The sequence below is a fragment of the Berghia stephanieae genome, chromosome 2, assembly GCF_034508935.2.
Source record: "Berghia stephanieae isolate SIO BIC M18660-M18661 chromosome 2, UCSD_Bste_1.3, whole genome shotgun sequence".
NCBI lineage: Eukaryota > Metazoa > Mollusca > Gastropoda > Nudibranchia > Aeolidiidae > Berghia > Berghia stephanieae.
Window position 1 is genome coordinate 101,882,283 of NC_088361.1, and position 14,933 is coordinate 101,897,215.

The 14,933-nt window shown below is 37.1% G+C and overlaps 1 protein-coding gene across 1 annotated transcript in view; it reads right to left on the reverse strand.

The window, feature by feature from the left end:
- Nucleotides 1–14,701, reverse strand: part of LOC144966084 (conopressin/neurophysin-like) — a 43,221-nt gene extending 28,520 nt beyond the window's left edge. The window contains exons 1-2 of the mRNA XM_078902145.1: nt 14,180–14,701; nt 2,774–3,095 (exon numbers count right to left, since the gene is read on the reverse strand). Coding sequence (XP_078758271.1) covers nt 2,774–3,076 — 303 coding nt within the window. The 5' untranslated portion in view covers nt 3,077–3,095; nt 14,180–14,701. The remainder of the gene's footprint in view (nt 1–2,773; nt 3,096–14,179) is intronic.
- Nucleotides 14,702–14,933: the final 232 nt, after the last annotated feature.

Here is a 14,933-nt window from a genome sequence, read left to right on the forward strand (position 1 = left end):
CACGTTTAAGATTACACATAGTTTTGTGTGTTGGTCCGTTATACTTCCGGATGGCAATGTTGTGAGCTTCTTAGCCAAGCGCATACTATCTATACTTACATGATTTCAATGTGCCCAAAACGAATGCCGTTTCAAATCAATATTTTATTTTGAGGCGATGAGAGAAAACGCTTGTCGACCTACCACAACATGTCGTTGACCACATACACTATCCGTTCATATGACGAAAGCATGATCAACATTTACCGAGACAGAAATACCAGACAGTCAAATGGAGGTCATTTTAATGCTGTATTGAACCCACATGTACATACATGTGCGGCTATGTGGTCGAGTGGCATGGCACTCGCTTTCGGATCGGAAGGTCCTGGGTTCGAGGCTCTCTCGTCGCATAGTTGAGTCAATGGACATTCCATTCTCTCACCGTATTCAGGTGTAAAATGAGTACCTGGCCGTTAACAGCGTTGTCTCTGTTCGAAAAGAAATTGTAATATCGCCTAACAGGCGTCATGTCTTGTCCTACATGTTACGTGTTGCTGTTGGCCAGGGACCCCTTGTAAAGCACTTTAAGCACGATTAGTGGATATTGCGCTCTATAAAAGCTCAAAAGATTCGCGTAGTCCCAGGTTTGAGAGTTTTTGCCAAGATGAGGGTCATTTAAATCGATTGATATTTGAAGGACGAGTTTTCTGGCCAAATTTTTAAATATGTTATTTTTTTTTCTTCTGATTACGGCAGTATAGATAGTATGCGCTTGGCAAAGAAGCTCACAACATTGCCATCCGGAATTATAAGGGACAAACACACAAAGCGGTGTGTATCCATGAACGTTTATAGTCGGGTAAATACAGTTTAGTGAGCATTACTCATAAACGCGGATGGCAAAAAACAATAACAAAGACCTGAGTGACGTCAACTGCATACTATCTATAGATGCCTCTGTCTTTAACACACGTGATACAAACAACGTTTGTGATGCTGATGGCGGACTGACCAAAGCAGTGGCAAACCTGTGAAGACAGACGAGGCTTGTTTACGTTTACAGAGAAAGAAGCCACGGTGATGCAATGGCGTCGTGAGTGAAGTAAATGACAAAGCCAACGAGGCGTGAGTAGATTCTAGTTTGCAAGGGCCATGGTAGGGGCCAGTCAAATACATAGTCTGTATGTAAGGGGTGGTGGATTGATGTAAACAATGAAGGAAAGAGACAGACCAACTAGGGGGTGGTATCTTGAAGGGTTAATGAACTTAATGAAGGGGGGCGAAATAGTCGAGTGGTTAAAGCACTGTGACACAGAAGGTCCCGGGTTCGAGCCCCGCTTCAGGCTCTTTCGTTTTTCTTTCCTCGGGTAAGATTATTAACCCCCAAATTGCTCACTCGGACAACATGGATGTTTCTTGTTGACATCAGACATCTTGTTTGATGAATTTTCTATATTCCTTCGTGGAATGCCTGGGCGACGATCACATCTTATGATGTCGTGGCGGAAGGGCATAATGATTTTAAAAAATATTTTTTAATGTACTTAAAAGAGATGGAAGTAAAGAATCGTAGGGACCAAAACGTGATGAGAATTAACGATTTGGTATTTTTGGTTTGATTGTTCTTAACGTCAATTCAATGATTATAGAGATGAACGAGAATGCTTTTTTAAATTATGGGACCTTTTGGATCGAGTTTATCCATGCATCAAAGTGATTCCTAAGCTCCTAGAACATGTGGCGTGTAAAATACTATCCACAAAATGGAATAGAACGTCTTTAAGACAAAAAAAACGAGGGAAAACAATTACTATACATGAACGTTTTCGGCTCTAATCCCTTCTTCAGCCAATTACAAAATCAGTCAAAACGCTGATTCATCACCCAGATGGACAAAAGATTACCCCCCCCCCCTCCCACCCATTCCCACCCCTCTCCCTCCGTTCAAGTGGCTTCAACGTGGTTCTTAGTTTTGGTTTCGTTTCTTTTTTGTTTGTTTGTTTTCAAACTGCTACATAAATAATTTCTGTACGTGACTTTCCAATCATTATTGTGTGGCTATATGGTCTTGTGGTATGACACTACCTTTCACATCGGATGATCCTGGGTTCGAGCCTCGCTCGGCGCATAGAGTCCTTGGATAAGTGCTCTTTACTTACATTCTCTCACCGTATTCACGTGTAAAATGAGTACCTGGCCGTTAACAGCGTTGTCTCTGTCCAAATAAAGATTGTAATATCGCCTAACAGGCGTCATGTCTCTTCCTACATATCAAGTGTTGCTGTTGGCCAGCGACTCCTTGTAAAGCGCTTTGAGCACGTTAAGTGGATATTGCGCTATATAAAAAAAATATCAAAAAAGCTCAATCTTTGTCCACACTTATTCGAAGTCAGAATGGTCAGCACATGAAAAGTCTTGGGCCTGATATCATTGTCGTACATAATGGGATAACATTTTGTCTTCAATTTTAGTTGTATCTTTTAAACACTCTCATTACGGACCATTTTCAGCATTTTCCCAAAATGGCGGCTTACCTAGCAGAAAAATTGATTTTTTAACATCAAACAATCTCTCTACAAAAAAGACAACTTTACGTTCTTATTAATAAAACAAAGATAATTCTTTATATTTTGTGATGTCCAAAATAAATCTGAATAAGAAAAGAATTACATTGTGTCGTGTAACAAACGTGACGATTTTGCTGTGGGTGGCAAGGAGAGGGTTAAATAGTAAAAAGCACTGCAATTTTAGCTTTAATTTTTTGTAGGAGATGGAAAAAAAACGGACTTACAGGTCTGTGTCCAACAGTGAAGCTGGTGTCCAGGGCTCGCTTCCCTCCCTTGGGACAGTTCCTGATGAAGCAGGCCTGAGACAAGCTGCTAGCGTATAGGAGTAGGATGGCCGCTGAGAGGAGGAGGTGTCTCATTGTGGACGGGGATGCTGATGATGAAGATGATGATGACGACGACAACGACGATGACGTGGACGAAGACAGGGACGATGGTGATGACGACTGTAAAGCTGTCGACGATGATGATAATGAAAATGATGAGGATAAAGTTGAGGACTGAGAAAGGACTGAATTTGACTTCATCGTTTTCTGATTGATGACTCTGAAAAAACCAAAGCAATTTGTTGAGCGTTAATGATGATGAATTCAGGAAATAGGGAAAGGACAGTATAGACCGTATGAAGTTATTGTCCCTCAAGTCTCTTTGCCATCCACGTTTATGAGTAATTTTCACTAACCTGTATTAACCAGAATATAAACTTTCATGGTTACACATAGTTTCGTGTGTTGGTCCGTCATATTTCCGGATGGCAATGATATGAGTTTCTTACCCAAGCGCATACTATCTATAAAAGAGAATAAAAATATCACAATTCTTAGGAGTCAAACCGTGGCATTCGTAAACGCATAGCCCGAAGCTTGTGATGTGACGCCATTTTAGGTCAGTTAGCCTAGCGTCAGTAGTGCTCAAGGAAACGAATATTTTGGTTTAAGAGATGGATGGAGAGGTGATAATGATGAAACTGTTGGCAATTATTGTGTAATCGTGAGCCGACCTAAACTCTTGAGAGATGGGCGGGGAGGTCATAATGATGAAACTGTTGGCATTTATTGTGCAATCGTGATCCGACCTAAACTCATTAGAGATGGAAGGGGAGGTAATAATGATGAAACTGTTGGCCATTATTGTGCAATCGTGATCCGACCTAAACTCTTTAGAGATGGAAGGGGAGGTAATAATGATGAAACTGTTGGCCATTATTGTTGTGTAATAAAAGGAGCCAACATGAACTGTGTCTTTAAGGAAGGAAGGAGAGGGGGGAAGGGGGGGGGGTAGATATTTTTCCATATCGAATTTCAAGTGAATGTTTCCTGTGTTTGCACAAGCATACTTACACAGGCCAGTTCCATTGTTATCTTTATCTATGGGGCAGATACCAGAGTTGACAAGGAGATACCCTGCTTGACTTCATCAAGGATTATAATCTTTAATAACCCCTATTTACTTGCTTTATTGTCGGGACCGGTTTTTGTGATAGGGCGGGCGTTGTGTTGTGTTTATTGTCTGACTACCATCCATGTTGTAGAGATTGTGCAGTGGGTACAGATTTAGCATACAGTAGTTAAGTAGAAGCAATTGGGGTAGTAGCAGTATCGGTAGTAGTGGTGGTGTTAGCAGTAGTAGTACTGGTGGTGGTGGTAGTAGTAGTGTAGTAGTAGTAGTAGTAGTAGTAGTAGTAGTAGTAGTAGTAGTAGTAGTAGTAGTAGCAGTAATCGTAGTCGTAGTAGTAGTAGTAGTAGTAGTAGTAGTAGTAGTAGTAGTAGTATAGTAGTAGTAGTAGTAGTAGTAGTGTAGTAGTAGTAGTAGTGGTAGTAGTAGTAGTAGTAGTAGTAGTAGTAGTAGTAGTAGTAGTAGTAGTAGTAGTAGTAGTAGTAGTAGTAGTAGTAGTAGTAGTAGTAGTAGTAGTAGTAGTAGTAGTAGTAGTAGTAGTAGTAGTAGTAGTGTAGTAGTATTAGGACTAGTATTTTCTGGTCAAAAACTCGCAAGCCTGGCACTTCGCGAGGTCCCAGGTTTGAGAGTTTTGCAAGATGAGGGTCATTCATATTGATCGATATGAGAATGACGACTTTTCTGACCAAATGTTTCAATTCGTGTCTTTCAGTAGAACGGCGGTCAAAGCGTTAAAATGTAATGAAACATGAATACGGCTGTACTCGGAAACAACACGTAGTCAACATTTAGACCAGGAATATCATCCTATTAATTCACTCAAAACCAACAGTGCTTCAAATATGATAATAATAGTTATAATAATATTAATAATGATTATAATAATAATAATAGTAATAATAATATTAATAATAATAATTAATATAATAATAAAATAATAATAATAATAATAATAATAATAATAATAATAATAATAATAATAATAATGATGATGATAATAATAATAATAATAATAATAATAATAATAATAATAATAATAATAAATAATAATAATAATAATAATAATAATAATAAAGGTTATTTGTATAGCGCCCAATCCCGTTGACAAAACAGCTCTAGGCGCACAAAATTGTAAAACATCATTAAAAACATTTATACAAGCGCGCGCGTACACACACACACACACACACACACACACACACCCTTACAAAAACACACACATTCACCATAACATGCATATGCATACAGAGACGAAAAATATCGGTTAAAATGAATTATTGAATAAAATCATATCAGGACATTTAACAATAATGGCGGATAAAGGGAGATTATATTATGTCATGAGATTTCTGATGTAACAAATATATAAATTACAAAAAAGGATGTTTTATTTAATCTAGTGAGCTTCTCATGAGATGCGATTTTAATTTCTATTTACAAGATGACTGGGAATGCACAACCCCGCTCCTAACACTGAATGGTAAAGAATTCCAGACAGCGGGAGCAGCATGAATACATGCACAATCAGCATAGGCCTTAGATCCTTTTGTAGGAACGCATAATCGTGATTGAGAGATGGATCTTAAAGAGTGTGAGGGAGTGTAAACATTTATCGAATCTGATATATAGGCAGGAGTTTCATTAATATAATTATAGCACATAACAGCAATTTTATATGTAATCCTAAATCTAACAGCAGCCGATGTAAAGTCCAAAACAAAGGTGTGACATGATCACTTTTTTTCCTTTTCAAAAACTAATTTTACCGCTTGATTTTGAATGTGCTGTAGTTTGCTGAGGACATTATTTGGAATAGAATACATGAGCATGTTACAGTAATCAAGTCTAGAAAACATCAAGGAAGAAATGAGGGTTTGAACAGATTTTTGATCTAAAAAAAATAGCCAATTGTGAAATTCTTCCGAGCTCGATGTTTAAAGTCTTGCATAAATTATCGATATGGCAATGCATGGAAAGGGTCGAGTCAAAGTAAACACCCAGATTTCTAGCTCTGTCAGTAAAATGGCCTTTTCGTTTTCAATTGTAATACAATTTTTATACTCAATTTTTATTAATGTTTTAAGATGACACAAAAGAACTTCCGTTTTTTCTTCGTTCATTTTGAGCCTGTTTATTGTCATCCAGTTTTTCACATCTTCTAGACAAATTTCCAGGATTTTGATTAACGAATCTAATTCAGACGGATGGACAGAGCTATACACCTGGGTATTAACAATAGTAATAATAATAATAATAATAATAATAATAATAATAATAATAATAATAATATTGATAATAATAATAATAATAATAATAATAATAATAATAATAATAATAATAATAATAATAATAAATGATGATAATGATAATAATAATAATAATAATAATAATAATAATAATAATAATAATAATAATAATAATAATGATAATAATGATAATGATAATAATGGTAATAATAATAATAATAATAATAATAATAATAATAATAATAATAATAATAATATTAATAATAATAATAATAATGATAATAATAATAATAATATTAATAATAATAATAATAATAATAATAATAAATAATAATAATAATAATAATAATAATAATAATAATAATGATAATAATGATAATATAATAATAATAATGATAATAATAATAATAAAATAATAATAATAATAATAATAATAATATAATAATAATAATAATAATAATAATAATAATAATAATAATAATAATAATAATAATAATAATAAATAATAATAATAATAATAATAATAATAATAATAATAATAATATAATAATAATAATAATAATAATAATAATAATAATAATAATAATAATAATAATAATATATAATAATAATAATAATAATAATAATAATAATAATAAAATAAAATAAAAGAAGAAGAAGAAGAAGAAGAAGAAGAAGAAGAAGAAGAAGAAGAAGAAGAAGAAGAAGAAGAAGAAGAAGAAGAAGAAGAAGAAGAAGTAAAAGCAGAAGAAGAAGAAGAAGAAGAAGAAGAAGAAGAAGAAGAAGAAGAAGAAGAAGAAGAAAAAGAAGAAGAAGAAGAAGAAGAAGAATATAAGCAATTGAAATGACGACATTCTTGTCAATAATTCTCCAACCTGGGACTCCAGGGGAGTTTCCAAGGAAGGCCCAGGTGTGATGAGTTTGGATAAAATGAGGGTCATTTTAATCGATCGATTTGAAGAAGTTTATTTTGAGTGAATTAAAACTGTGGTTATCTCCCGTGGCCTCGTTGATGCTATCAAGAAAAAGGTTTCATTTTCAATTACGTTGGTTATAGTCAAATATTGAGTTATGATGGGAATGATGGAGGGTGGTGGTTGTGGTGGGGGAGGTGGGGGGGGGGGTAGAATGACTGGATAGCTCAGTTGGTAGAGCACTCGCTTCACACGCAAAGGTACCGAGATCAATTCCGGGTGCAGTTGAGATTTTTTTTTCTTCTGACCCCCCTGTCTACCACCCAGCAGTGAATGGGTAGCTGGGTCTGTTTGATCTGGCGGAAAATACTTTGCGATGTACTAGCGTCCTATCCAGAAAATAGCAAACAATTGCTATCGTCCGTTTCACGTTATAGAAACCGGGATAAACTCCAGCTCCATGGGTCTATGGCTCTGAAGGAATACTGTTTTTTCCCTATTAGAATGCTGACCTGGTGAGATTTGTGTTCATGCCAAACCCTGGTGGAAATCGTCACAATATTCAACCAATGGACTGACGGACTCACTTCATATAGATAGTTCGAAGATGACGTCATTCAGGTCTTTGTTATTGTTTTTTTTTGCCATCCGCGTTTATGAGTAATGCTCACTGAACTGTATTAACCCGACTATAAATGTTCATGGATACACACAGTTTTGTGTGTTCGTCAGTTATACTTCCGGATGGCAATGTTGTGAGCTTCTTAGCCAAGCGCATACTATCTATAAAGTCCAAACGAAAAAAAAAAACCCATAATTACGGCCTACTTTCGCATAACTGTTCATTTTATGTCCGAGTCCCAAAGTGACTTAAACCGGTTTGTAGCTCATACGTAGAGTCGAGTCACTATCTCACCGGCCAGGCGGAGTTGTCGTACCAGTAAGGTCACGGGTTCAAACCCATCACCGCCGCGAAGTTTTAAAATTGTCTATTGTCTTCTGGCACTTTCCTACTCACTTAATCTCTTGTTGTTACAATCGGTTCACAGACGTACTCGGGAAACACACGTGCTTCACACTTTGGCCAGAAAAGCCGTCTTTCAAATATAAATTGATTTAAATTACTCTCATCTTGGCAAAAACTCTCAAAACTGAGACTTCATTAATTTTTCGAGGAATTCCCAGGTTTGAGAGTTTGTTTTTACCAAGATGAGGGTCATTGAAATCGATCGACATTTGAAGGACGAGTTTTACTGGCCAAATTTTTCAACAGGGATTGAGATTAGCGGAAGAGTAGCGTCCTTTGATTGGACGTCACCCATAGTCTGTGACGTCACCGGCGGAAAAGTTATTAGAGAGAGAGGACGTCATGTTGGTTGTGCGCAAGCGTCTCTCGTCCTCGCATCCGGTGAAAGCGGCTTGAGACACTTCAAAACCAAATTCTCTGTAAGGTGACGTCCAATCAAGGGACGCTACTCTTCCGCTAATCTCATTCCCAATATATGTTTCTTTTTCTCTCCAGAGTGTGATAGTTGACTGATTAAAACCAGGAAAGGAAAGGCCGCTCCTTGGCCACGTTGATTAGTATTTTTTAATTTTTGTTTTTGTTTGACTTTTTAATTTATGTATTTTTTTTTTTGTTTTTGTTTTTTTTTTTTTTAAAGGTTAATATCCCTATACCTGTTTATTGTCGTATTTAAAAGACGGAGATAAATCTAAATTGGCAAAGCAACGACAAACATTGGGTATCTCCCATTCCTGAGGTTAAAACAAAATAAATAAATAAATTTAAAAAGAAAAAAAAAAGAAAAAAACCACGAAAGCCAGCTTGATTATCATTGGAGTGCCGGTGTACCACGCCAGAATAACTCTATCGCCAAAAAGACACTAGAGCTAAATTGGCGGCCGCGAGAGTGACTCTAGAGTGTGCCTCGCGTACGCCAATTTAACTCTAGAGTCTTTTTTGGTAGAGTCATTCTCGCGTGGTACACCGAAACTACCGTGTCAGCACCAGATTTAAAAAAATGGTTTTTTTTTGGAAATACTGTGAATTCATCTCAATCTGTTTTCTGTTGTAATCACAAAGTTTGCATATTTTAAAATCCCTGTAATAAAAACTTAATTCTGTGATGTACACGTAGCTATTTATTTCTTTTGAGTAGAGGTTTAAAAATCAATTTTGATGTTAGACGTTTAGATGGGTCTGGTGTTTTGTGGAGAATCGTGGGAAAGGTCGGTAAGGACAGGAGAGATATAATATATAAAACAGGACATGTCAAACGAATGTCGATGGGGAGAATTATACTAGGATTCGGCTAGGTGGTCTAGTGGTATGACACTCGCTTTCGAATCGGAAGGCCCTGGGTTCGAGCCCCGCGCTCGGCGCATAGATGAGTCCTTGGGAAAGGCTCTTTACTCACATTCTCTCACCATACTCAGGTGTAAAATGAGTACCTGGGCGTTAACAGCGGTGTCGTTGTCCGAAAAATTGTAATATCGCCTAACAGGCAGCATGTCCCGTCCTACGTGTTAAATGTTGCTGTTGACCAGGGACCCCTTGTAAAGCGCTTTGAGCAAATTTAGTGGATATTGCGCTATATAAAGCTCAATTTTATTTATTATTTTATTTATCTTTGACTATAGGACACAATTTGTGGATTTGATTTTTGATCATTGGAAACAGCGGTAGGATCCAACAATGATCAAATCAACAACGAATGTTGTGTATGGAACTGTGAAAAACCTTATTAATGCATGGAAGTTACAAAGAACATTTAAACGTTCTTAAAGCGGACCGAAGTGGCCGAGTGTTTAAGGCATTGCACTATGACCCGGATGAAGGCCCCGGGTTCGAATCCCGATTTAGGCACTTTGGTTTGTTTTTTTTCTTGGGCAAGATTAATAACCCTCAAATGGCTCATTTGGACAAGATGGGTGATTGCTGTTGACATCAGACATCTTGTTTGATGAATTATCTATATTCCTTCGTGGAATGCCTTAGTGTCGACATTTTATGATGTTGTGGCGGAACGGAAGGGCATATTTTTTTTTTTTAAAGCCTATTAGCTCTCAACCGATACGATACAATACAATATGTCTGGCCATAAACGCTTTTTAAAACACCGTCTCGATGATAGCCGTTTGAGATGATGGGAAACATTTTGAGTGCAAAAAGCTAAATCTTAAAGATAATTTGAGAACGTGATTTTCCACGATATAGACCAATGTATAGGCGAGCTCCCTAGATCAACAACTAATCTTGCGGGCAGACGAGGACGAGTTATCTTCCTTGTTTTAAAATCAAATCCAGAAATTTGAAAATAATTTAGACTTATCAAAAAATAATTCTTAAATATTGAGATTTTATATAAGGCAGTTTCCGATAAAGAGTTCAGTGCGTTTACAAGGGATTACAGGGCAAAGATGAATAAATACGGCTATGTGGTCTTGTGGTATGACACTCGCTTTCGGATCGGATGGTCCTGGGTTCGAGCCTCGCGCTCGGCGCATAGTTGAGTCCTTGGAAAAGGCTCTTTACATTCTCTCACTGTACTCAGGTGTAAAATGAGTACCTGGCCGTTAACAACGTTGCCTTTGTCCGAAAAATTGTAATATCTCCTAACAGGCGTCATGTCCCGTCCTACATGTTAATTTTTGCTGTTGACCAGGGACCCCCTGTAACGCGCTTTGAGCACATTTAGTGGATATTGCGCTATATAAAGATCAATTTTTAAAGCTCAATAAACACCATATATAGCACGATATGCTGTAAGTCATTATTAATAGTCCTTTTTTCCCCTCTAAATTTCGACATTGATTTACAAATTTACGGGAAAGACTTGCGAAATCCACGTCTGTCGTCTTTCTGATTTTTCAGTTGTTTATTAACGTTTTTTTATGCTTTTTTAACATGTCATTTGCCGAAGAAGGATTTTGAGTCTAAAACGATGCAGATTTTTTTTTTTTGGTTGGTGTTTTGTTAATTTTGTAAAAAAGAAATAGAAGACATATTATCATTTTGTACAGGTCTGTATCCAGTCCACAGCCTTCTAGCAGCTTTCTATTCACAACACTTGCAGGTCATAGACCAAGGCTAACACATGTGAGCGCCCTGTCATAGACCCGTCGTTCAGAATAGATTTCATTGGACGTGTTCTGTTCGTGTTTTCAAATCAAATCCAGATTTTTGAAAATAATCTAGTCTGATTTTTTAAAAAATAATTAAATGGAGATATCATATAGAGCTAAATCTACTATAAAGGCTCAAGGCGTTTAACAAAAGATCCCAAGCCAGCGGCAATTCTTTACACGTAGCCCAAGACATGTTGCGTGAAAGGCGCTGATACATTTTTTGAAACTCTCCTTACAAGCCATTTTCAGCATTTTCTCCAAAACTTCACATCCAACTAACACAAAAAAATATTTTTATCACCCAAACACAAAAACAGTAAAATACTTGTGATACACAATTTCTTTAGCAAAACATACTCTTCAACACATTGTTCATTTTCGTTAAATTTTACGATGGACGAAAGAAATTTGAGTAAGAAAAATGTTGGTTGTATCGTAACGAATGTAACGGTTTTCCTACAGTTGGTAAGGAGAGGGTTATAATCGAATTTCGACATCTTACAAATATTATGAGTATTAGACTTGCCAAATACTTGATCTGCCCCCCCCCCCCCCCCCCCCCCACACACACACACTATCTGGATTGTACGTGATGTGTTTATTTATCTTGTTGTTTTCTGTTTTTGTTATTGGCTGAAGCAGAGGTTTAAGCCCGAAACGTTTCATTTTTGGCATTTTGTTTATTTTTTTCTTTTTTTTTTTTTCAATCCGCAGCTTTTTATCAGCTTAGTAATGACAACACAATGACGTCATCGACCCGTCCCTCGTTCATAATTTAGATTAAATCTTTTTCGTTTCGTGACTGAGTGTGTTTTGGCCTGCAATTTGAAGCTAGTGTTATTCTTACATTGACAGTAATTCATTTCCTTGACTTCCTGTTGTTTTCAATTTAACCCTCTCCTTACCAACCATAGGAAAATGGTCACATTCGTTATTATCCAACCGGCACTTTTATCATTCAGATTTCTCTTGTAAATCACACAATTTAAAGAAAAATATTTTATTATAGGCTATAAAAACGTGACACTGTGTTGTAGAGTTCATTTTGCTGATCGATATTGTGCATAAAATGTATTTGTTGCTTTTCTGTTTGAGTAAGAAAAAACTATTTATTTTTGTGTCGGGTGGGTGTGAAATTTTGGGGGAGATTCTGAAAATCGTGAGTAAGGAAAGGGTTAAGGATGTCCGTGATGTGTCATCACCACAGACTAGGAGATCCGGTATTCTCTATGGTCATGACCATCCTACGCCAAATTATGTGTGACCCATCGTCTCAACGCGGTATGAAAATTAGGGTGAAGTAGATTAGGGAAATTGAATTCATCGCCACAAATATGAAACTCGGGGTTAATTTCCCTTCTTGATAGTGGACTTACTATTTCTTGCATTGCCTAAAACAATATACAATTCATAATGTGTAGCTATGTGGTCTTGTGGTATGACACTCGCTTTCCAATCGGAATGTCCTGGGTTCGAGCCTCGATCGGCGAATAGTTGAGTCCTTGGAAAATACTCTTGATTCACATTCTCTCACCCTACTTGGGTGTAAAATTAGTAACAACAAGAGATGAAGTGAGTAGGAAAGTGCCAGAAGACAACAGAGAATAAAAATTAGTATCTGGTCGTTAACAGCGTTGTCTCTGTCGGAAAAAAAATGTTATATCGTCTAACAGGGGTCATGTCCCGTCCTACATATAAAGTGTTGCTGTTTGGCCAGGGACCACTTGTAAAGCGCTTTGAGAACGTTCAGTGGATATTACGCTATATAAAAGCTTAAGTTAAAAAATAAATAAATCTAAGGTCCTACTTCTCATCATTTTATCTCTTAGTTCACTTTTCGGAGTCAGAATTATCCCGACTTAATACTGTTTTGAGACGATGTGTCACAAAACAAATTGAAGCTAGTATTCCATCACTTATTAATATTATTTTGTTATTTGACCTAGTCATTACGACAATAGAATCAGTTTTCGGCATCTGCCTAGCCCAGCCCGCCATCATACAGGATCAAGGAAGTCGGATCACAAATAAAGTCACAATGGTTTTGACTGGACACGAGGAGGTGGAGTTCAAAACCTGCTGAGTCATATCTAGACAGAAGATGAGTTAACACTTTGGTTCGATCTATCCAACACTTGGGAATTTCATGAAAAAGAAGCTGAACTTTCAAAGTACCCAGATTTTTAAAAATTATTGTTGGTATTTAATCTGACCATTACGACATTAGAATCAGTTTTCGGCATGCGTGGCCTCGCCATGATACAGGATAAAGGAAGTCGGGACACAAGTAAAAGTCACAATGGTTTTGACAGGACATTAGAAGGTGACGTTCAAAACCTGCTGTTTCATATCGAGGTAGAAGATGACTTAGCACTTTGGTTCGATCTATCGAACACGTGGAAATCTCATGAAAATCGGTTAACTTGTATTATTATTGGTATTTAATCTGACCATTACGACATTAGAATCAATCAGTTTTACGGCCTCGCCATGACACCTGATTGAGAAAGTCGGACACAATTAAAGTTCCAGTCATTTCGGCAGACCTACTTGAGTTTTGGTTTGATTTTTGAGGCAAAGAAACAAAGAAGACAAGAATTTTCCTCTTTAAGTCACTAAATAAATGACCAAATAAATAAAGTTAACTTTATTGTTTAATGTATTGAAAACTTTAGAATCACCAAACAAAAGTTGAACTCTTAGAGTACTCAGGGTTTTGTTTTATGAGGCAAAAGAAACACGTATTTTCTTCTTTAAGTAAAAAAAAAATTAAAAAATTAATTGCCCCCCCCCCCCCAAAAAAAAAAAACAAAACAAAAAAACAAACCCAGATAATAAATAAATAAAAATGATCAGATTTCTCTAAATTATGAAAAATACTCTTAGCAGGTTTTGAAACTCGACTCCTCGTGCAACAGGACAAGAGATGACAAGAAATTCTTACCTGGCTGTTCCAATTGTCCGTAAAAAGAAACCGACTTAACAAAGAAATTGGTAAAACTGAGTATTAATTTTGTTTATAAAGGTTGTGGTTGTTTGCAACACTTTGATAATGTTGTTGTTGTTGTTGTTGTTGTTGTTGTTGTTGTTGTTGTTGTTGTTGTTGTTGTTGATGATGGTGTCGGTCGGTTACTTGAGGTAAAATCACAACTTTTTGAACACCTGTTTGATGAGACTAACGAAATGACACTGGCTCCCTGTATCAAACGATTTATATTTATATCATGTGCAATTTGATGGGAATAATTTCTTTAGAGGTACGTAATGATGGCGAAGAAGAAGGAGGTGGTTGTTTGTGGTTGCGGCGGCGGCGGTGGTGGTGGTAGTTGTAGTTGGTGTTGTGTTAATGATAGTGTTTGTTGTGGTGGTGTTCACTTAGAGACATATACGGTGGGATTGTTGGCTGGGCGGGTAATCGTGGCGATATTTATCTGTCTCCTCTTGGAGTCGCGAGTCGGTTGTGGGTGGGTGGATGACAAAGGGGGTATCACGTGACCCGGTTCTAGCCACTGACTGCTGGCGGAGTTCGAGGAGATTGGAGTGTCGGGGTTGGGGGGGGGCCCTGAGACAGGAGTGGGTGGTGACACTGTCTTTGAATGTGGGGTTGGAGTCGGTGTGTGTGTGTGGGGGGGGGGGGGGGGGGGGGGGGGTGACGGGAGAGAGAGTGAGGTGGCGTGAAAGAAGAGGGAGGAGGGGAG